We start from the raw sequence: 22374 nt of genomic DNA on the forward strand, positions 1-22374 counted from the left end.
TTGCGTACCAATCATCCACTGAAATATTTCTTATCGAGGTCACCGATGGCTTCCACATTGCTAAATCCAGTGATTAATGGGCAGTTTTCATCTTACTCTCCCATCTGATACAACTGAATTACTTCTTTGCCTTTACTTTTTTCACTTAGCTTCCAGGTTATCACACTCTCCTGGTTTTCTTTGCATTTCACTGGCTAATCCTTCTCAGTCTCCATTTGGGTTGTCTTTACCTCTCTGACCTCTAATTGTTGGGAGTGTCCCAAGGTTTAGTTCTTGGATCACTTTTCTTCTCTATTAATACTGGCTCCCTTGACAACTTCATCTAATCTTAGGATTTTACATGTCGTCATTATGTTGATGAATTCCAAATTTATATCCATCCTGGACTAGTCCCTTGAACTTCAGGCTACCATACCCACCAGACTACAATTTGGATGTCTAATAGTCATCTCAAAGTTAACATACCTGAAAATAATTTCCCAATCTTCCCCTTAAGCCTATTTTTCTCCCAGTAAAAGGCAATTCCATCCTTCTAGTTACTTAAAGGGCCAAAAATTTAAGAGTGATCCTTAACACCTTTCATACTACATATCTGATTTGCCAGCAAATCCTATTGCTTTTACCTTAAAAATATATCCAAAATTGGTTCATTTCTCACCATCTCCACTATTAATGTCCAGGTCAAAGCCTCTATCCATCTCTTTGCCTGATTTAATGTAATCATCTCCTAAATGATCTCCCTGCTACAGCCTTGCCTGCTCATTTCTCCCCCTTTCACACCCCCTTCCCCATTTGCTTTTCACACAGTAACTAGAGTGACCCTTTTAAAATGCAAGTTAGATCATATCCCCTTCTGCTCAAAACACTCTAGCAACATTCCTACTCAGAGTAAACTCTCTCGTGGTCTCTACCGACATTTATTGACTGTACTATGTAACTATTCAGAAATGGATTCTGATATATGGCAACCATATGTATTAGAATACAGCTAAGAGCCAGATTCTAGTATGGTGGTTAAGAGGTGTACATCAGAATCTTCCAAGAATTTTTTTTAATATACATGCCAACAAAAGCAAAAATAAACAAGTGGGACTACATCAAATGAAAGAGCTTCTACACAGCAAAGGAAACCACCAACAGAATGAAAAGGTTATCTAGGGATTGGGAGAAAATATTCGTATATCATATATCTGATAGAGGTTAATATCCAAAATATGTAAGAACTCACACAACTAAATAGCAGAAACAAAAAAACAAAAAAACAAGCAATCTGATTTAAAAATGAGCAAAGGAAATGAACAGACATCTTTCCAAAAAAAGACATACAAATGGCCAGCAAGTACATGAAAAAGGGCTCATTAATTATAATTAATGCTAACATCACTAATCAGGGGAATGCAAATCAAAACTACAATGAAATATCACCTTACACCTCTTAGAATGGCTGTCATAAAAAAAGAGAAGACGGGTGCCTGGGTGGCTCAGTCAGTTAAGTGTCCAACTCTTGGTTTCAGCTCAGGTCAGGATATCACGGGTTATGGGATCAGGCCCTGCACTGAGCTCCTTGCTCAGTGGAGAGTCTGCTTAAAAGATTCTCTTACTCTGCCCCTCCCCCTGCTCATGCTCTCTCTCCACCCCACCAAAAATTAATAAATCTTAAAAAAAAAAAAAAACAACGAAAAAAGACAAGAGGGGCTCCTGGGTGGCTCAGTAGGTTAAGCAGCTGCCTTTGGCTCAGGTTATGATCCCAGGGTTCTGGGATCAAGCCCCACATCGGTCTCCCTACTCGATGGTCAGCCTGTTTTTCCCTCTCTGCTGCTTGTGCTCTGTCATGTGCGCTCTCTCTCTCGCTCTCAAATAAATAAATACATTCATAAATAAAATCTTAAAAAAAAAAGACAAGGGGTAGCAAGTGTTGGCAAAGATGGGGAGAAAAAAAAAAGCCTTTGTGCACTGCTGACAGGAATGTAAATTGGTATAGCCAGTATGGAAAACAATATGAAGGTTCCTTGAAAAATTAAAAATAAAACTACCATACAATCCAGTAATCCCACTTCTGGGGATTTATCCAAAAGGAATGAAAACAGGATATTGAAAAATTATCTGTACTCTCAGTTCACTGCACAATAGCCAAGATATGAAAACAATAAATGTCTGTCAATCAATGGATGTATGATAAAGATATGGTGTACGCATGCAAGTGCGCACACAGACACAGACACGGGAATATTATTTGGCCATAAGAAAAGGAAATCCTTCTGTTTGCAAACACATGGATGGGCCTCAAGGGAATTATGCTAAGTAAAAAAAGCCAGACAAAGACAAATAGTAAGTGGTACCACTTACATGTAGAATCTAAATAAAAAGTCAAACTCATAGAAACAGAAAGCAAAATAGTGGTTGCCAGGATTTGGGGACAGGTAAAAGTTGGTAAAAAGGAACACACTTTCAGCTATAAGATGAATAGGTCTTGGGATCTATTTCATAACATGGTAACTATAATCAATAACTTTGTATTGTATACTTGAAATATGCTAAGACAGTAGAACTTAAATGTTCCCAATAAATAAATAAATAAATGTGAAGGGATAGATGCGTTAATTATATGGATGAGAGGAATCTTTTCACAATTTATATCAAATCATCACAATATATACTTTAAAATACCTTATAATTTTATTTGTCAACTATACCTCAGTAAAGATGAAAAAAGAAGAGAAAAAAGTCCTTAAAGAAAAAAAAAGAAATACATAAGCCAGACTTACTGAATCAGGACCTTTGGGGTTTAGTTCTTGGCATCTGAAGAATTCTCCAAATGATTTTGCTATAACCCCTAGTTAAGAACTGCTGAATTTTATAAAACGGAAATATTTTGGTTATCAAGAGGCCTAGACTATACCTGGATTGCCACTGATTATACCTGATATGTTTTATCCTCAGTTTCTTTACCTATAAAATGACGTTGTACCATATGTACTTACTTAATGGCTTCGAAATAATAAAAAACAAGATAGCTGAGTAGTTAAAATAGATGTTAGCAAATGTACTAAAACTCACATATTATATTTAACATAATGCTTCACACTTTTTACTTATTCACAATTTTTTTTTGTCCAAATACTTTTGTCTAAGGAAAAATTTAAGTAAGATACTCTACAGACAGCCACACTGACGAGAGAAGACAATTATTAGACTGACAACAAAGAGGATAGGACAGAAAAATGAGAATAGCAAAATCGTATCAGTTGGGGCCCTTGTGGATAATGAAAGTTATTCCTGTATACTGTAATAAAAGGGACCACTATTTTGTTATATGGCAAAATGATAAGATGTGATCATGTTAAGTCATCAATAAAAAAGTTAAACTATATGAGTTTTGTTTGAAAAAGCAGGGAAATATATATTTTATAAAGATTTCTAAGTAAAGCCACTGAAATGATTAATACAAGGTATTATAAGGAGTCAGTTATCTGTTACTGAAAAGTTCAGCCACTTTAGTGAAGCTTTCTTGATTCTACCTCTCTTCCCTGCCCCAAATCAACCAGAGCCAGTTAGGTACTACTATTTGCTCCCATAACACCCTGATAAGAGGTTAATATCCATTCATCATTTCACTAACCACATTGTCTTATTTATCTGCCGATGTATATTCTATTAAACTGTAAGCATAAGGGGAGGGGGCCATGCATTATTTGTATTGGTAGACCTAGAAAATAACATAATACCCAGCACATACTAGATTCTTGGATATGTTTGTTTAAACCAATGAATAAATTCAGGATATTTCATCCTCCAAGATTTTATTACATTGAATTTATTATCTTACTGAATTCCAGTGCTTCTCCAGTACAGTTCTGAAAACAAACTAAATCAGAACCAATACTTGTTAAAAAAAAGACATATTCAAGTTGCAGTTTTGATTTCTTAAATAAAGAAGTTACAGATTCTTAGACCATTCCTGAAGCTTCTGGGGTGGGACTCAAAAATCTGTATTTTTAAAGAAAGCTCCCTAGATGATTGTGATACATAATTAAGTTTGGCAACCAATGCAATACATCACTTTTTTTCTCTAAAATTATTTCAAATGTCTAATTTTGCCCCACCTCAAAGACTGTACAGTGACTCTTCCAAGAATAGCCACCATGTAATACACCAGGTAGCATTCCCTCTTAGCCTTGCAATGTACTAAGTCTGTTAGCCAGCTCCCTCTGGCTACGTATATTCCCAAGCCAGACTGACCTCCTCATCTATACTCTTCTCTAAAACAAAATACCTTCCCCAATCAGTACTTTTCATGGCTGCTCCCAGATTTACAAGAGAAGGTGCCCTTTTTCCTTTCCAACTTGCTCAATCAATATTTAGCTTAACTTAATTCAAATGGAATGAGTCCTAAGAACTTTAAACCAGTAGCTTATAGTTATAGTTATGACATTATACCTTTTATATGTGTGAGTGATCTCCAAGGAAAAGCCTGACATTACAACAAGTATTGCTCTGGATGTAGTAAGTGGTAACGTGGTGCTATGTTAAGAGCCCAACATGATGGAGGATAATGGCAAATGATAAGAAATGTGTTTTAGATTTAAATCAGGTCATCAAGGATCTGATACTTAAAAGTCATTACAGATCTGACAGCTATAAAAGGAAGGATTTTCTCAAAGGGTAGCAATAGTATGTGCTGATCAGTAAGTGGGAAAAGGAACCATATTTCTCAATGCTCCCGTCACTCTGGTACTTCTCATTTACTCACCTCTTGACTTTTTATTGGAATCTAAATCAAGACTAAGTACAAAAGGTTTTGCCTCATTTGAAGAGCTTACTTATTATTTGCAACTTTTAAAAAGCAGAAAGAGGCTCTCTGCTCTTCCCCATTTGACAGCTGCATCTTCTGGTGCAGTGCCAGCCACAACCCTGAGATGCGATGGTGAACGCTGGTGTAAGTGGATTTGGCCTTATTGGGTACCTGGCTACCACGGCTGCTTTTAACTCAGGCAAAATGGATACTGTTGCCATCAGTGACTCCTTCACTGACCTCAACTACATGGTCTACAGGCTCCAGTATGATTCTACCCATGGCAAATTCAATGGCACAGCCAGGGCTGAGAATGGGAAACTTATCATCAATGGAAAACCTATTTCCATCTTCTAGGAGCAAGATCCCACCACCATCAAATGGGGTGATGCTGGTACTGAGTATGTTGTGGTGTCCACTGGGTCTTCACCACCATGGAGAAGGCTGAGACTCACTTGAAGGGTAGGGCCAAGAGGGTTATCATCTCTGCCCCTTCTGCTGATGCTCCCATGTTTGTAATGGGCATGAACCATGAGAAGTATGACAACTCCCTCAAGTTTGTCAGTGATGCCTCCTGCTTGGTCCCTCTGGCAAAGGTCATCCATGACTCATGACTCATGACTACAGTCCATGCCATCACTACTACCCAGAAGACCAGGGACAACCCCTCTGAGAAGCTGTGGCATTATGGCCAAGGGGCTGCCCAGAACATCATCCCTACTTGTACTGGCACTGCCAAGGTTGTAGGCAAGGTCATCCCTGAGCTGAATGGGAAGCTCAGTGGCATGGTCTTCCATGCCCCCACCTCCAAAGTGTCAGTCATGGATCTGACCTGCCTCCTGGAGAAAGCTGCCAATGATGACATCAAGTAGGTAGTGAAGCAGGGAGCATCCTGGGCTACACTGAGAACCAGGCTGTCTCTTGTGACTTTAACAGTGACACCCACCCTTCCACCTTCAATGCTGGGGCTGGCATTACCCTCAATGACCACTTTGTCAAGCTCATTTCCTGGTATGACAATGGCTGTGGCAACTGGGTGGTGGACCTTAAGGTCCACATGACCTTATGGTCCACAAGGAATAAGAGCTCCCTGGACCATCAGCACCAGTGACAGCAATAGGAAGAGAGAGGCCCTCAGCTGCTGAGGAGTCCTTGTCCTACCTCATTCCCCAACACAATGAGAATCTTCTGATGTCTACATAGTTTCCATCCCAGACCCCCTAAAGAAGGGTCACGTACCATCAATAAAGTATACCGTACCCCTCCCCAAAATAAATAAGTAAAAAGTAGAAAGAAATTTAGTAAAGAAAATGATACACATCAAGAAAGAACACTGGATACTGTAGATGCTCTCTGATAGTGTGGTTTAGTAGGTATGCCCGCAGAGTTACTCAAGAGAGGCAGAAAGGCAGGAAGTCTTAGGAGAGAGTTGGGAGAAAAGAGACAAGGATAGAAAAGAGCAAGTAGGAGTGTACTAGGGGACTAGGAATTGAACTCGTCTAATTTGCTGCTATATTTCCAGTTCCTTGCAGTGCCTGATACCTAGTAGGTAGGCAATATATGTACTAAACGAACAAATAAACGAGTAATATAAAGGTTACTGCTAATTGCCTCTTCCTTTCAAGTAATCTTATTTTGCCTTTAGCCAAATTCATGTCCCCTATTTTTTTTAAAGGTCACTTTACCCTTGTATTCTGTACCCACTGACTCCTTTATTTAACCTCTAAACTTTATGCAAGATTGATTTAAACCTGTCCCTATTTCCTCTCTGCCTACTCACATCATTTGGTTTCTGCCACTAACATTCCATCACACTTCCAAAGGTCAGCAATGACTTCAGCACCATCAATTTTTTTTTCTCTCTCAGTTCTTATACGTTTATAGCATTCCATTATCAAAACTCAATCCCTCCTTCACGAAATTCTCATCTCCTTTGCTCTTGTGGTATTTCATCATCTTGGCTATCCTCTTACCTCTTTGATCAATATTTCTCTGTCCTCTCTTCTCATCTGCAACTCTCCAAATACACCCCAAGGTTTTCCTTTGCCTCTTCTCTTTCTAAATTTGCTTTTTGGAAAAACTCATCAACACTCACGGACTGGGATTATTTCCATAATGATTCCAACTCAGAATTCTCTCTTGAGCTTCCCCACCTCATCTCTGAATGCCTTCTGGACAGTTTCAGCTGGATAGCTCACAGATCTCTCCCTTTATCATATCCAGAGCTGAATTTATTATCATTTACTTCTCCTTTACCTATAATATATATCCCCATTCTTGAGGAATAGTCCAGTCAGTCATTAATACCCAATATAATTTCCCATTCTTTGTAAGCACCTCACTTTGTGTCTTGAACTGCTGTAACACTTATATTCTCTATCAGTGCTGTCTCAGAACCTTCTGTAATGATAGAAATGTCCAGCAGAGTAACCACTGGCAACATGTGACTGTTGGGCAGTTCAAACGTGGTTAGTTCAACTGAGGAACTAAATTTTTCATTTCAGTTAATTTAAATTGCCACATTAGTCTAGTGGTTACTGTATGTAACAGCAGTAGAATACTTTTTTCTTAATACCATTCTGGAACAAGAGGCAGGACAGAGCAGTGCTCAAGAGCACAGGCTCTTGAACCAGATTGCGTGGGTCTGAATTCCAACCCTATCACTTACTAGCAATGTGACCTTTTTTTTTTTAAATAATATTTTTTTATTATATTATGTTAGTCACCATACAGTACATCCCTATTTTTTGATGTAAAGTTCTATGATTCATTAGTTGCGTATAACACCCAGTGCACCATGCAATACGTGCCCTCCTTACTACCATCACCAGCCTATCCCAGTCCCCCACCCCCCTCCCCTCTGAAGCGCTCAGTTTGTTTCCCAGAGTCCATAGTCTCTCATGGCTCACTCCCCCTTCTGTTTACCCCCCACTTTCTTCTTCCCTTTCGTCTCCTACCAATCTTCCTACTTCTTATGTTCAATAAATGAGTGAAACCATATGATAATTGTATAAACCAGGAAATTAAAAATCAATTTAAACAATTTATGGAGACCAACGAGAATGAAAATACAACGGTCTAAAACCTATGGGACACTGCAAAGGCAGTCCTAAGGGGAAAATACATAGCCATCCAAGCCTCACTCAAAAGAATAGAAAAATCTAAAATGCAGTTTTTATATTCTCACCTCAAGAAGCTGGAGCTGGAACAGAAGAACAGGCCTAACCCATGCATGAGAAGGCAGGTGATCAAGATTAGAGCAGAGATCAATGAATTAGAAACCAGGAGCACAGTAGAGCCAATCAACAGAACCAGAAGCTGGTTCTTTGAAAGAATAAGTAAGATCGATAAGCCACTGGCCAGACTCATTCAAAAGAATAGAGAAAGGACCCAAATTAATAAAATTATGAATGAAAAGGGAGCGGTCACAACCAACACCAATGAAATAGGAAGGATCATTAGAAACTTTTACCAACAGCTTTATGCCAATAAATTAAACAACCTGGAAGAAATGGATGCCTTCCTGGAAACCTATAAACTACCAAGACAGAAACAGGAAGAAATTGATTATTTAAACAGACCAATTAATTATGAAGAGATTGAAGCAGTGATAAAAAACCTCCCGAAAAACAAGAGTCCAGGGCCTGACGGATTCCCCGGGGAATTCTACCAAACATTCAAAGACGAAATAATACCTATTCTCCTGAAGCTGTTTCAAAAAATAGAAACAGAAGGAAAGCTACCAAACTCATTCTATGAGGCCAGTATTACCTTGATCCCCAAACCAGGCAAAGACCCCATCAAAAAGGAGAATTACAGACCGATATCCCTGATGAATATGGACGCCAAAATTCTCAACAAGATCCTAGCTAATAGGATCCAATAGTACATTAAAAGGATTATCCATCATGACCAAGTGGGATTCATCCCTGGGATGCAAGGGTGGTTCAACATTCGCAAATCGATCAGTGATAGATCATATCAACAAGAAAAGAGTCAAGAACCATATGATCCTCTCAATAGATGCAGAAAAAGCATTTGACAAAATACAACATCCTTTCCTGATTAAAACACTTCAGAGTGTAGGGATAGAGGGTACATTTATGAAAAGCCTACAGCGAATATTATTCTCAATGGGGAAAAGCTGGAAGCCTTTCCCTTAAGATCAGGAACACGACAAGGATGCCCACTCTCACCATTATTATTCAACATAGTACTAGAAGTCCTTGCAACAGCAATCAGACAACAAAAAGGGATCAAAGGTATCCAAATCGGCAAAGAAGAAGTCAAACTGTCTCTCTTCGCAGATGACACGATATTTTATATGGAAAACCCAAACAATCCACCCCCAAACTACTAGAAGTTATAGAGCAGTTCAGTAATGTGGCGGGATACAAAATCAATGCTCAGAAATCAGTTGCATTTCTATACATGAACAATGAAACGAAGAAAGAGAAATTAGGGAATCCATTCCATTTACAATAGCACCAAAAATCATACGTTATCTTGGAATTAACTTAGCGATGTGACCTTGAACAAGACGTTTAACACCTCCGTACCTCCACTGCTTCATGTATCAAATAGGGGCAATAACAGTACCTCCCTTGAAGGGCTGTTGTGGGAATTACATGAATTAGTATGTAAAATGGGTGCCTAGACAAAGTAAACACTAAGAAATATTAGCCATCATTCACATTATTTCTAAAATCATTCATATATATAAACCTTATCCCCCCTACTAGATCCTACTTCACATTCTTAGCAAGGATAGAGATTGTCTTTTCTTTTTTAATTTCTCCCTAGTACTTGCACATTATTATGCTGCCCAAAGAGGAAGTCAATAAATATTGATTGTATGCAATGTGTAAATTAGAAAGTTAAAATCCCATTAAAGTGAACTAGAAATGACAAGTCAATTTCCTTATTTATAATTTGTGAAAAGATTAGATTCTATAAGTCTTGTTTTCATAATTAAGAGTAGCCATGCATTTATATTAGTTCCATTAGACTTGGGGTAACAAAACTGGAAGACAGTAATGAATGAAGAATACTGCAAAATAAAACTTTTCTCTCTTTTCCCTTCAATTCAGTATGAACACCTCTCTACTGCATACTAAATCCAAAATGTTAGTAATTACTGAGCACATACATTAAGCTCATTAGTTTCACCAAGTACTTGAAATTAAACAATTACATTATCACCTTTATCATCTCTATTTTTAGTTGGCTCTTAGATGTGAAATGAGCTAATGGGACAATTGTTTCTAAGAGTTCTGAAGAGGGTGTATTCATGGATCTACAAGCATTCTGGAGATACCCTCTCTCAGGTTTTAATAACACCGAAGCTGTAACTGCAATTTAAAGCTGCTACAGAAGAAAGTGTTCTTCCAAGCTATTTAGGTAATGGTTGTACAAGATTTAATCATTCCNCTAGAGGAGAGAACTGTTCACTTTATTATAGCAATAGTCAAAACCATCTACATGTCTATGGCAACTTTCCTTAAGATTATCACTTAAAAATGCCTTTTACTTATGTTGTCATTTAAGAAATGCATTCTTCTCAAAGATGGAAGACAGACCAACCAGCCCAAGATACAGTGAAGAGTAATAAACGCAAGGTAACTTTTACCTCCACATGCTCCATTCTTTAACAATAACGCAATTCAGGCCAGCCTGGCTTTATAGGAGTCAATTAGCGCCACACTCATTCTGGTAAAATCAGTCACAGTGTAACATCACCTACAAACCTGTAGGCTAGCTAAAGCAGATATTCTTTACCTCTATTCTGTAGAAGATATACTAAGGCTCAGAGAAGTAAACTGATTAGTCTAAGGTCACTCTTGAGGAAGCAAAAGGCAATATGGGAACTGACCCAGGAAGTGAGAGTTTAACTCTAAGTTTCTTTTTTTTTTTTAATTCTTTATTTAAATTCAATTTAGTTAACACATACTGTATTATTAGTTACCGGGGTAGAATTTAGTGATTCATCAATTGCATAGAACACCCAGTGCTCATTACATTAAGTGCCCTCCCTAATGCCCATCACCCCATTACCCCTTGTCCCGACCCACCTCCCTTTCAGCAACCTCAGTCTCCTAAAGTTATGAGTCTCTTATGGTTTGTCTCCCTCTCTCTTTTCATCTTATTTTTTTTTTCCTTCCCTTCCCCTATGTTCATGTTTTGTTTCTTAAATTCCACATATGAGTGAAATCATATGGTATTTGTCTTTTTCTGACTGACTTATTTCACTTAGCATGATACTCTAGTTCCATTCATGTCATTGCAAATGGCAAGATTTTCATTCGTTTTGATGGCCGAGTAGTATTCCATTGTATATATACCACATCCTCTTTATCCATTCATGTGTCGATGGACATCTGGGCTCTTTTCATATTCTGGGTATTGTGGACATTGCTGCTATAAATATTGGGGTGCATGTGTCCCTTCGAATCACTATGTTTGTATCCTTTGGATAAATACCTAGTAGTGCAATTGCTGGGTTGTAGGGTAGCTCTATTCTTAACTCTTTGAGGAGGCTCCATACTGCTTACCAGAGTGGCTGCATCAGCTTGCATTCCCACCAACAGTGTAAGAGGGTTCCCCTTTCTCCACATCCTCGCCAACATTTGTTGTTTCCCGAGTTGTTAATTTTAGCCATTCTGACTGGTGAGAGGTGGTATCTCACTGTGGTTTTGATTTGGATTTCCCTGATCCTGAGTGATGTTGAGCATTTTTCAAGGGTCTGTTGGCCATTTGTATGTCTTCTTTGGAGAAATGTCTTTTCATGTCTCTCTTCTTTTCAATATGTTATGCTCTTTCACAGAAAGGGATTTAGAAAAGTCCATAAGGAAATTCTGTCCAGAACTTGCTATTGACAAGTTGCCAACTGGACTTATTATCTAGTATTTGTTTTCCTCTACAGCTAAGAATTTGGGATGTGGCAGGCTGAGATAACATAGACATTCATAGGCATTCTGACTTCAAATTCACAGAAATGCCATAAAAAAGTTTTTAAAAAATAAAGAGGATAAGCTTGAAAAAAAGAGAAGGAAATCCTCAGATGCCAGAAATGAAGAACTTAAAATCAGAATGAGAAATGGGAACTGACCCAGATTCAGAGATAGCTTCAGGGGCCAGTCCCTGGAGTTTTAGTGCCCGTCCAGGAATAGAGATGTTTTCTGGCTTTTAAGGCAAGAATATACATAGGTGAGTGACAAAGACTATAGTTCCCTTCATGAAATCTGGCCCTGTCAGTGAAACGGAGTAGGAAAAACTATCCAATGGCTCAGGAAAGCAGGAAAAACTTTCTGTCAGGGACCCTCGGTAGAGTTGCACATAATAGATAAAGAGTCCACGAAAAAATGGAAACCACAGGCCTGCACTGTAATCAAATATTTGGAGAGTATACATTATCTAGATGGCATGGAAACTCCTAGCTTAGAAATTTCAAGTACCACTGAAATCCCTAGGGTTCTGGAAGCAACAGAAATGAAAAGGTACCATACTTTCACGACACAGCATACAGAACTTCCACAGAGAAGAAGAAAAAAAATCCTGCTTAAGATGTGATCATTTTCAAAGAATTACAAACCATACAAAGAGATACATTTCCATTAAGTATAGTCAGCATACACAGCAAGTTAGAATATCTACCACCCACTTAGAAAAAAAATAAAACAACCCAAAGGAAATCATAAAATAGTATGTTGAAATGATTAAAATAAAAAGTAAAGCCATAATGAATGATTAGGATATTGTGAAAAATTTTGACATTTGAAAAAGAACCAGAGGAGTATCTAGAAATAAAAAATTACACTTACAAAGATGAAAAACTTAGTGGATATATTAAAGAGGAGATTAGACATAGATGAAGAAGATTCTTAATTAACTGGAAGGCAGACAGGAGTACATGATCCGGAATACACAAAGAAGAAATAAAGAACAAAAAACATGTAAGTACAATGAAAAGATATAGAGGACAAAAATCTAACAGAAGTACAAAAGGAGGGGATAGAGGAAATGAGGGAAGACAATAGATAATGGCTCAAAATTCTGAAAAATGAAGACAGTTGTGAGAGGCACAGCCTTCTGACAGGATGACTAAAACCGAACCCATACCTAGACATATATTAGTAAAACTACAGAACATCAAAACAAATCTTTTAAAAGCAACTAGAGAGAAGAAATTACTTTCAAAAGGAATAATAATTAGGCTGACAAAAGAGTTCCAATCAGCAGCAATGTAAGTCACAGTCTGTGGAACAACAGCTTCAAAGAACTAAAAGAAAATAATTGTCAATTGAGCTAATTACCATTCCTTCCCTATTTATTTCTTAACTCAAATGGAGAGATGTATGACATTTGGACAGGACTAGCTGGGATTAGCAAAGACCAACAGTATCTGGGAAGACAGTTAATTTGGTGGAAACCACACCAGAGTTTCCTAAATGTGAGCTGGCATGGAAGACCTAGACCTAAGGCTCCAGAAGCTTTTGCCCCCTTTACATATGCTTCTAGCCAAAAGTTGTCTGTCTTAGTGCCAAAGGATTAGATAGAATTATTTATGGATCATGTTAAGTGAACTCTAGATATATAGCACAGTAATTAAAACTGAACTCTCTGGATTAAGACTATTTAGACAAGATCAGGTCCATTCAGGATCGTATGGCCATAGACCAGATTAAGACTATTTAGGATCAAATCTTGACTTTGCTTTTTTTGCACTGAGTCAATTTGATCAAGGCACTTTATTTCTCCATGCCTTAGTTTCTGCAGTTATACCTCACAGTTTAAAAAGATGAAGTTAGAAAAGACATGTAAGGCATTTGGCATAGTATCTAGCACACAGTAGGTGGTTAATAAAGCCCAGCTATTATTATTACTTTTGACCACAGTACTGTAATTTGATCATGTATTTTGAAGCACTTATCTTTAATATGACGACAGAAAAACTAAAATATCAGAAACACATACTCTGACATCTACTGAGCAGCCCACAGTCCATGATGGATTTCCCAGTACTTGATTTTGACACAGAAGATGAACCAGTGAAGATTTCCCAACACCTGTAAAAGATATAAGAACTCTGGTCATATAAGAGATATCCTGAAATATTTATTATGACAAAAGTAAGTCTGAGCATACGCCAGTAATAATGATATGTATAGTTGTTTAAAGGGTGGTCACACTATACCAACCATTTAATAAGCTTTAATGATAAAGAGAAGATGGTTAAAGAAAGTGGTTCTCTCAAATTGTGCTTGACACTGCCAGTGACAGGGATTTACCATTTCACAATTCCATATTTAGACACTCTAGTTCTCCCATATAGTGATTTTTTAAAAGGCAGCCAACAACTTGGCTCAGATTTAACCCTTTAGAAATACTCTATTCCCTCTTCTAAGGCAGCCCTTCATTTTCTTGTCGATCCCTTGGGTTCAAGGTAATGTTGTTATTAATGCCAGAACTAGCATTAGGACATCGGTATGAAGAGGAAAGCGAATGAGTTCTTCCGTATACCTGTATGTAGAGTCACTCACTCAATTAACAGCATTTTGGGATGCCATTATAACAAGCATAGTTGGAGATACTTTATGCGACACTAGTTGTATCAAAAATTTGGACCACCTCTTTGTGTGCATTACTGTGTATGAACCTATCAGTTATGTTTATTATAAAAAGTTGTATTTAGAGACAATCTGGGAAGGATTTTTTAAAAAAGGAAAAATTGCCTAAAGAGCCTATGAGCAACATGTAAGTTTATTAAATACCATAAGCAAGGTTTCTCTAAAAGCAAGTTGTTACTGTGAATATGTACATGGTGAACTTAAAAACAAGACAATATACACTTTTGCTTGCACAACTGGTTCTGTCTGGAATATCCTTCCTATCCTCCTCCATCATTTCCCCTTCCCCATTGGCCTGGTGAATTAATCTTTCAAAACACAGCATCTTTCTAGTTATAAAGTCCTCTAAGGAATTCAAAATTCCATAGAGAACAGAACTAAGGACACTATCCACCATCCTCTGGGTCTCCACTGTACCCTCTACATTCTTCTACAAAGCACTGAAAATACATTATTATACTTCTTTGTTTATAGGTTTTATTCACTCTGTTTAAGTTCTTTGAGGGCTGGGACTGGGCTTTGCTCATTGTTTTTATCTCCAGTATTCAGAACAAGGCTTGAATTCGTATTTATTTAGTGGCTAAAATTTCCCATGTTATTAAAAAATCTTCATAAACATTTTTAATGTCCCCACAATAGTTCAGAGAGTAGACAACAATTTACTTAACCACTCCCTCTCATTATTAGGCATTCCGGGTGTTTTGAATTTTTCACTATGCTAAGAGAGGACTGTTCAAGTTTTTGTTTCAAATTAAAATTATTTCCTTAGTATACCTTCCCAGAAGCAAAATTAGTATGTAAAAGGAAATGAACATTTCAAGTTCTTGATATAAGTTGACAACTTTCACCTGGTTACTCTGTTACCAGCCATACATATAAGTCTGCAGGTCCTGTTGCACCTCAACAGTACATATGTAGCTGCTTTTTCATCTATATTAATTTGATAAAAGAAAAAAAGTGACATCTTGCTTTAGTCTGCATTTCTTTACCTTCTAGTAAAACAATTATCTTTGTTAAACAATTGTCTTTCCTCTCTTATGAATTATCTGTTGATGTTCTCTGCCCATTTATCTAATGGCTTTCAGTGTTATCAATTTACATAACCTCTATTATTAGCTGTCTCATGTAACTGAATCCAGTATTTTCCCAGGTTTCTCTTTAATTTTTATTTTTTCCAATACAGACATTTAAGATTTCTGAGTATTCAGGGGCGCCTGGGTGGCTCAGTCGTTAAGCGTCTGCCTTCGGCTCAGGGTGTGATCCCGGCATTCTGGGATTGAGCCCCACGTCGGGCTCCTCCGCTGGGAGCCTGCTTCTTCCTCTCCCACTCCCCCTGCTTGCGTTCCCTCTCTCACTGGCTGTCTCTCTCTCTCTGTCAAATAAATAATAAAATCTTAAAAAAAAAGATTTTTGAGTATTCAAATTTGGCTCTGTCTTTGTGTCTACTGCACTGCATCTAATATATGTGACCTTTAGGACACACTGTTGATTTCTGCGTTTGCATGTGGGCTGTTCATGTTGGAGGCATGTATCTAAGAACTTAGTTAGCCTGATGCAAGGCCTGAACTTCCAGTTAAGCATAACTGTGTAAGTAAACATATCTATGCAGTAATACTGTATAGCTCTCCATGAATTAACTGCTTTGGGTGGTAAGAATTGACTAACACTGGATTGACTGTCAACAGTAAGAACAGGAAGTGCCAGGAAAATTGGCTAAGTGTTCATTTCTTTAAGAATTTTGGGAGGTACCAACTCTGTTTTCACCATTACAGCCAAATTAGAGCAAAAGAATGTACTTGATTTGCTTGGGGGAAAAAGTCCAATATAATTAAATAAATACCAGCTGCAAATATAGTTGTTGGTAATGTGTTAAGCTCATTCCTTATCTCTGAAAGAACAAAGAGGAAAAAAGTATGTGTGTATTAGTGAGACTTTCAGGATTCCTTACTAAATTATCAAATACCTCTAGGGGATACAAAACAAATCTCTAAATTTCAAGTCATTCTTTTATATATTTGTGAAATCCTCAAAATTTCACAGGGGGGAAATTAGCCTTTATTCAAAAGTAAACTTTGAAGTTTGAATACAAAGGGAGATGAAGTATAAAAAGTCTATCCTTACCTGTCAATAAATCAATGTTAAAAGGGAACAGATAAAAAGGCAATAACTGACTGCACACTTAGCCTAACATCCGTGAATGTGTGACAAGATCAACCAGGTGGGCATTACTATGTCTTCTGTTTTACAACTAAACTATAAGGAAAAAGAAAAGCTTACTAATTGCCTGATCACTTTCCCACATTTAATGCAGCAGCCAATTCAACCCTGTTATGTAATGCTTTGATTCCACAGTTACAGCTTCAGCACTTACTATGTAAGTAGTAAGTACCTGCTGTGTAGCAGGTATTTAAGTATTTGTGTGAAAAAGAAAGAAATCAACTAGTTCCAACAATATGTAACATCAAGGGCTTGTTAGATGCAATAGAAAAGCGAATTAAAATGGGAGAGAATACCTACTTCAAGTATCATGAACCATGTTAGCTCTAGATTCCAGTCTCAAACTCTACCTGGCAATACTCTTGCCAAGTCCCATCAGACCATCATTACTTTATTCATTTATATAAAACTGAGTGACTTCATTAAATTAATTTCAGCACCACTTCAAGCTAAAGAACTGGAGTTGACAAATTGGATTATATTCATAGAATTTCAAAATGCAAATTTCTTAAGGGAATATTAAATAATGCTATCTATAAAATATTTTGCAATGCAAATAATCTTCAGGCAATGTGGAAACGTTCTTAACCTCCTCCTCTCCATCACAATTGTACAGAGTCTGTAAGGCTAGTTTTCAAGCTTTTTGGGGTATATTCTCTCTACTTCCAAGCATCTGGTACAATGTCTTTGCTCACAGCACACATTCATAGGTCAACTCCAGAAAAGCACATCAAAGAAATGCAAGGTTAGCAATCATTCCAAGTTCTTAAAGAGCACAGAAGTGGAAGTTAGGGCAAAAAAGAGGCTAGTAGATAGGTGGGAGGGGAAAATGCAGACTTCAATTTTAGTTCTCAAAAGTCCAAGGTGTCAAAAGAAGAATTTTAACACTAGGATTAAATTGAGCTCAGCATTAAATCCCAGCTATTTCACAATATGGCTTTATCTTAATTGTTCTATTTCTTACAACCTAGCACATAATAGGTTTTCAATTAGGATTAGAGAACAAAGAAATCAAGAAACCCAGTTGAGAGTAAAACAGGACTACCACCCAATATTTCATTTCATAATAGGGCTTAGTGTTTAAGTGCGTGGGCAGGTTCTGTCATTTACCTCTCTCCTCTTCACTTTTCTCATCTGTAAAATGGGGTTAACAGGGCTGCTATCAGGTTAAATGAGTTAATATATGTAAAGCATTTGGAACAGTGTCATACTTAGTGCATGTTTGAATTCCGTAATGAACAAAATCTCTCGAAGGCACGATCCCAACTTCACAGCGCCCCATACAATACTCAATGTCTGCACATCTTTTAAAACAAAGGAACTGACAATACAAGCTAGGCTGCAGTCTCCAGGGAGACCGACCTTGAAAGCTGCGAAGGCGGAGAAAGGCCGGGGCTCCGCGCCCCCGACCCGCGCAACGCCACTTTCGTCAAATAGAGCAAAGTCCTCTGGGAAGTGTAGTTTTTAGACCTTGAGAGGGCTTTCAGCCACGGCCGGAGCCAGATCGTTGCTGGGACGGAGAAGTAATGAAGAAAGAGGGTTATCGGATAACTCAAAAGTGTCGGGAGCCCCAGAGGTGGATTAAACCGCTCACCTGAGTCTCCCAATACCAGTACCTTTACCCGATCCAGGGACGCCATCTTGCTACAGCCTGGAGTTAACGCCTGTTCCGGGGTGGTAGACCAACCAGAGCTGGGTATGGAAGGGAGAACCTTCAATTTCATTGGCCAGTCGGGACGTGACTGTCTTGATTGAAGGCCGCACTGTGCTGATTGGCCGGCATGGTTAAAAGTGGTGGGTGGGTTCCAAAGCTGGTCGCAGGATTAAGGCGTTTTCTTTGTCGCACAAGTGGCGTGGCTCGTTTAAGCCGGTAGTTGAGGCGCTGAGGGAAGCTGTAGTGGGAGTGTTCGAAGATTCGTTTTGGTAAACCTTGTTCCCTGTTCCTTGTTCTCGATTCTCTGGTCCGGCGTCGCATTTCACGGTTTCTCCCTCTTTTCCCTCCTTTCTCCTTAGCTACCCGTCTCCCCTTAGCTACTCTCTTGACTTGGTCCTCCAAAGAACCATTGACCCCGGAGCGGCCAATGTGCGATCTCGGGTAGGACGGGCTTGGCTGCGCCGAGTGTGGCCCCAGGACTCACCTGGCACAGTCCGAGGGAATTTAGGGGCTCGGGATCTGTCAGTGGGTAGAAGAGAACCTTACTGAACCGAGTTCTTGGAGGGCAGGTGGTCCTCAGGTTTTGCGGTGATATGCCACTTGAAGGTGTGGAAAGTACCATGTACTTTCATAGTACCAAGTACTATGAAGGTGTGGAAAGTACCATGAAACATGGTAACCGAGAAACCACAGTTAGTCGTATAGGATCCAAGTTCTTCTAGAACTGGAATAGTGGTATACTGAAATAATCTAACTGGACTCCCGCATCCACTCCTTTCTCTTTAATTTCACATCCTGTAGTCAGCATAATCTTTTAAAATAGCGAATTTGAACCGGTCACCTCCTGCTTAAAGGAGAGGGTTTTCAGTAGCCTGTCTTTCTGCCCTGGAAGCAGCAGTGCAAGAAGTGAGCTGAAGGGTGGGGAAGCTGGCAGGGTGGGCATATTGGTTGAACACGTGCTTAGGAGACTTACGGAAAGTTTTATGAAAGTGCTTCATTAGCTTGACTGGATGCTGAAAAGTGGTGAACAAGAGATAGACATGAAGAAAGTACAAGTCTATTCACTACAGGGAAGAAAGGGAAAGAGCTCTGTGAGAAAGGGGAACATTTTAAGCTACTAAAGGGAATCTGGGAAGGTCTTTCTGAGAAATGTCATCTTATATGTGAAGGATGATTGGAAGGGAGTTTGAGCTTAGCTTTGTGGGCAGAAAGAATAGCATGTGCTGTTTCTTCCAGGCCTGAAGTGGAGAAAGCATGTCTGGCTCATAGAATTGAGGGAATGTGAGTGTGGCTGGAGATGAGGCTGACCAGGATAAACAGAGTGCAGAGAAAGCATTCATTTCAACTTTATTTCTCCAACTCTGTGCCTGGTGCCTGGCTAAATTTTTGTATGATGAGAATACATATGGTTCAAAAACAAAACCAACTTGCCTTTGGGGTTCTGGATGGGTAGGGAGGTAGGTGAGGCTAGGAGGTGACTGATGGACTCTGAGTCTAAAAAGAAGAAGAGGTTGGTGCTAAAAGGTCACACTTTCAAAAGTCTGCAGAGACCAGCCAATCTCCTTCCCTGCTTAAAATTGTCAGCTGCTCTCTTTGGCTTCAGGTTTTTGTTTCCATGTGGGGACACGGTGTCACTTTTTTCCTTAGATATTTTCAATTTTCAAGCTTAAAGTTGAAATGTATGTGAAATTTCATGATTTTTTAATGTTGACAGCTAATTCAGAAAATTTTCAAAATGTTCTTTGGGTCAGACAACGTGACAGAGGCTGCCATTTTGAGACCTCTGACTTAAGTATCTTAACAAATCCAAAGACTGAGTAGAAGATTCATCGTAAGTGGGGAAGTAGAAGTGGAAGAACAGAGAACAAAATGGTCAGGAAGGATGATTTTAGAATGTAGAGATTTTGCATAAGCTGAAACAACATGCCTTCTTTCCCGAGCTCCACTTTCATTTGTTCAGCTACCTGCTAGACATCTTCACGAAATATTCTGGTATTTCCTCAGAGACAAGCATCTAAAAGTGAATGCCTCATTTCTCACAAACCTGTTCCTCTTTCAGGTGTTAACCTATGTTTCATAGTAGTAGTATTCTCTTCCTAGCTACACTGGCTCAAAGCAAATAGCTATATGTTATTATTTAATAACATTAAATATGTCATTGTTTAATGGGTGTAGTGTTTCAGTTTTACAAGATGAAAAGAGTTATGGAGATGGGTGGTGGTGATGATTGTACAACATTATGATTGTATTTAATATCACTGAACTGTATACCTAAAAATGGTTAATTGATAACTTTTGTGTTATGTGTATTTTACCACAATAAAAAAGTTTGTAAAAAAAACCCCAAATAGCTACTTAAAATTTTCCTACTTTATTACTCCATTTCCAGTATATTATCAGATTCTTTTAATTTTGTTTCTGTAATAAATTTCATTCATCCGGCCCTCTTTTCCTTAGTTTAGGTTTGGTTACTATGCCTCTAATACTTCTGCAGTGCATCCATGTTCAGTACTTCAGTTCATTTCTCTTACTGTTCTAAGAGTCACTTTTCTAAATAGAGGGTTTTATTATCAATGCCGGTATTTAACGGTACTCTTATGATTCCAGCCCTGAAAGCAGAACACTTTACATGAATTATCTCATTTAATCCATACTTCAAATCTATGAAGAAGGTGCTGTCAGTCACTTTTATATATGAGGAAACTGAGAATTTCCTAGGGTCACAGGCTAGGAAATGTTGGAACTAGGATTCAAAACCCCAAACTGTTGTCCTGCAGAGTCCTTCATAACACTCCCTTGCTCAGATCTTTAGGGCCCCCTCAGGTGTTTCAGGCAAAGGAAACAGTAAAATGATAATGTGCATTGGCAGGACATGTAATAGCTACCCACCAAATTTGTCTGAAACAGTGGTCAGAGACTTTTCCGTGTACTGGAGTCACCAAAAGAGCTTTTAAAATAACATGATGCCTAGTCTGGCTCTCCCAGACCAGCTGAAACAGAATCTCTGGGAATGGGGCCCAGGATGGGTATTTTTAAATGCTCCCCAGATGATTCTGCTTTACAGCCAGGGTTGAGAACCACTGGTCTAGAAAATGGAGTGTATGGGGTGGGAGGTAAGGGAGGGCAATATAACTGTAGGAAATAATACTGAAAAAGTAATTTATTTTGACATTTGTCTGCCAGTTTTGGTCTTTTGGATGTTTCAGAGGTTATACGTTGTGTTCTGCCAACTGTTGAGCTTGTAAAACAAAGCAAACAAACAAAAAACTGAGGTCAAGTACAATGTATAGACCAAACTGGAAAGGAGAACAAAATGTACCCAGTAGTATGCTATGATACTACTCTGGTGTTGAAGCCAGGTACTTGCTCAGTGTCCTTAAGCTTTGGGATGATAGGAAGGTTCTAGGACCACAGGTTTGGAAATAGGTGCTGCTTAATCTCATATATATAGTCATTCTTGATTATTTACAATCTGAAATATTATAATTGACTTTCCTTTTCCTTTATTGCACATAGGGCATTGTAATTCTCCCCAAACATATGTATATAGATTGGTTGTTTAGGAATACCTTGATAGTATAGTACTGTGGATATAAAAATTTTCTAAAAAAAGATATTAAATCTGATTGCATTGATAACCACCGATTATAAATAAAAGGTTCAATAGAAACTAGTAGTAATACCAGAATATGATTCTGTATTGAAATAGTTCAGTGGAATGTCTCTGTTAAGAATTTCCCTATAGTGTAGGGAAATTTCACTAGATGTAGCATGTGTATGTAGCCAGGCCATTTTTAGTATGGGACATAGTAAATCAATATGGAAGCTATCCTTATCAACAAGTACTTCTTAATAAGCATATTGCTTAACATTCTCATTTATTCGCCACAACAACTTCACTCAGGTAATCGATATTATCCTTATTTCTCAGAGTAAAATGTGAAGTTGTTTAAGGGATTTGCTCAGGATCACACAGGTACTAAAATGCAGGCTAACTGAATTCGAAAGTGCGGGCTTTTTAACAGCCACGTTAGAGTCTAGCCCATGCCAGTTTGGACTTGTGGAAGACAGTCTTCTGGGTCATG

At 38.4% G+C, this 22374-nt stretch overlaps 2 protein-coding genes and 1 pseudogene across 2 annotated transcripts in view; 2 read left to right on the forward strand and 1 right to left on the reverse strand.

The window, feature by feature from the left end:
* RABL3 (RAB, member of RAS oncogene family like 3) overlaps positions 1-18324 on the reverse strand; it is a 36740-nt gene extending 18416 nt beyond the window's left edge. The window contains exons 1-2 of the mRNA XM_008708189.2: positions 18230-18324; positions 13766-13857 (exon numbers count right to left, since the gene is read on the reverse strand). Of these exons, the coding sequence (XP_008706411.2) occupies positions 13766-13857; positions 18230-18275 (138 nt within the window). The 5' untranslated portion in view covers positions 18276-18324. The remainder of the gene's footprint in view (positions 1-13765; positions 13858-18229) is intronic.
* LOC103678815 lies at positions 4723-6949 on the forward strand (annotated as a pseudogene).
* A 122-nt stretch (positions 18325-18446) lies between the features above and the next one.
* The window catches only part of GTF2E1 (general transcription factor IIE subunit 1), a 32020-nt gene continuing 28092 nt past the window's right edge, over positions 18447-22374 (forward strand). Inside the window, exon 1 of the mRNA XM_008708255.2 lies at positions 18447-18558. The gene's annotated coding sequence lies outside the window, so the exon portion shown is untranslated. The remainder of the gene's footprint in view (positions 18559-22374) is intronic.

The sequence above is a fragment of the Ursus maritimus genome, unplaced genomic scaffold (assembly GCF_017311325.1).
Source record: "Ursus maritimus isolate PB19 unplaced genomic scaffold, ASM1731132v1 scaffold_4, whole genome shotgun sequence".
Taxonomy (NCBI): Eukaryota; Metazoa; Chordata; class Mammalia; order Carnivora; family Ursidae; genus Ursus; species Ursus maritimus.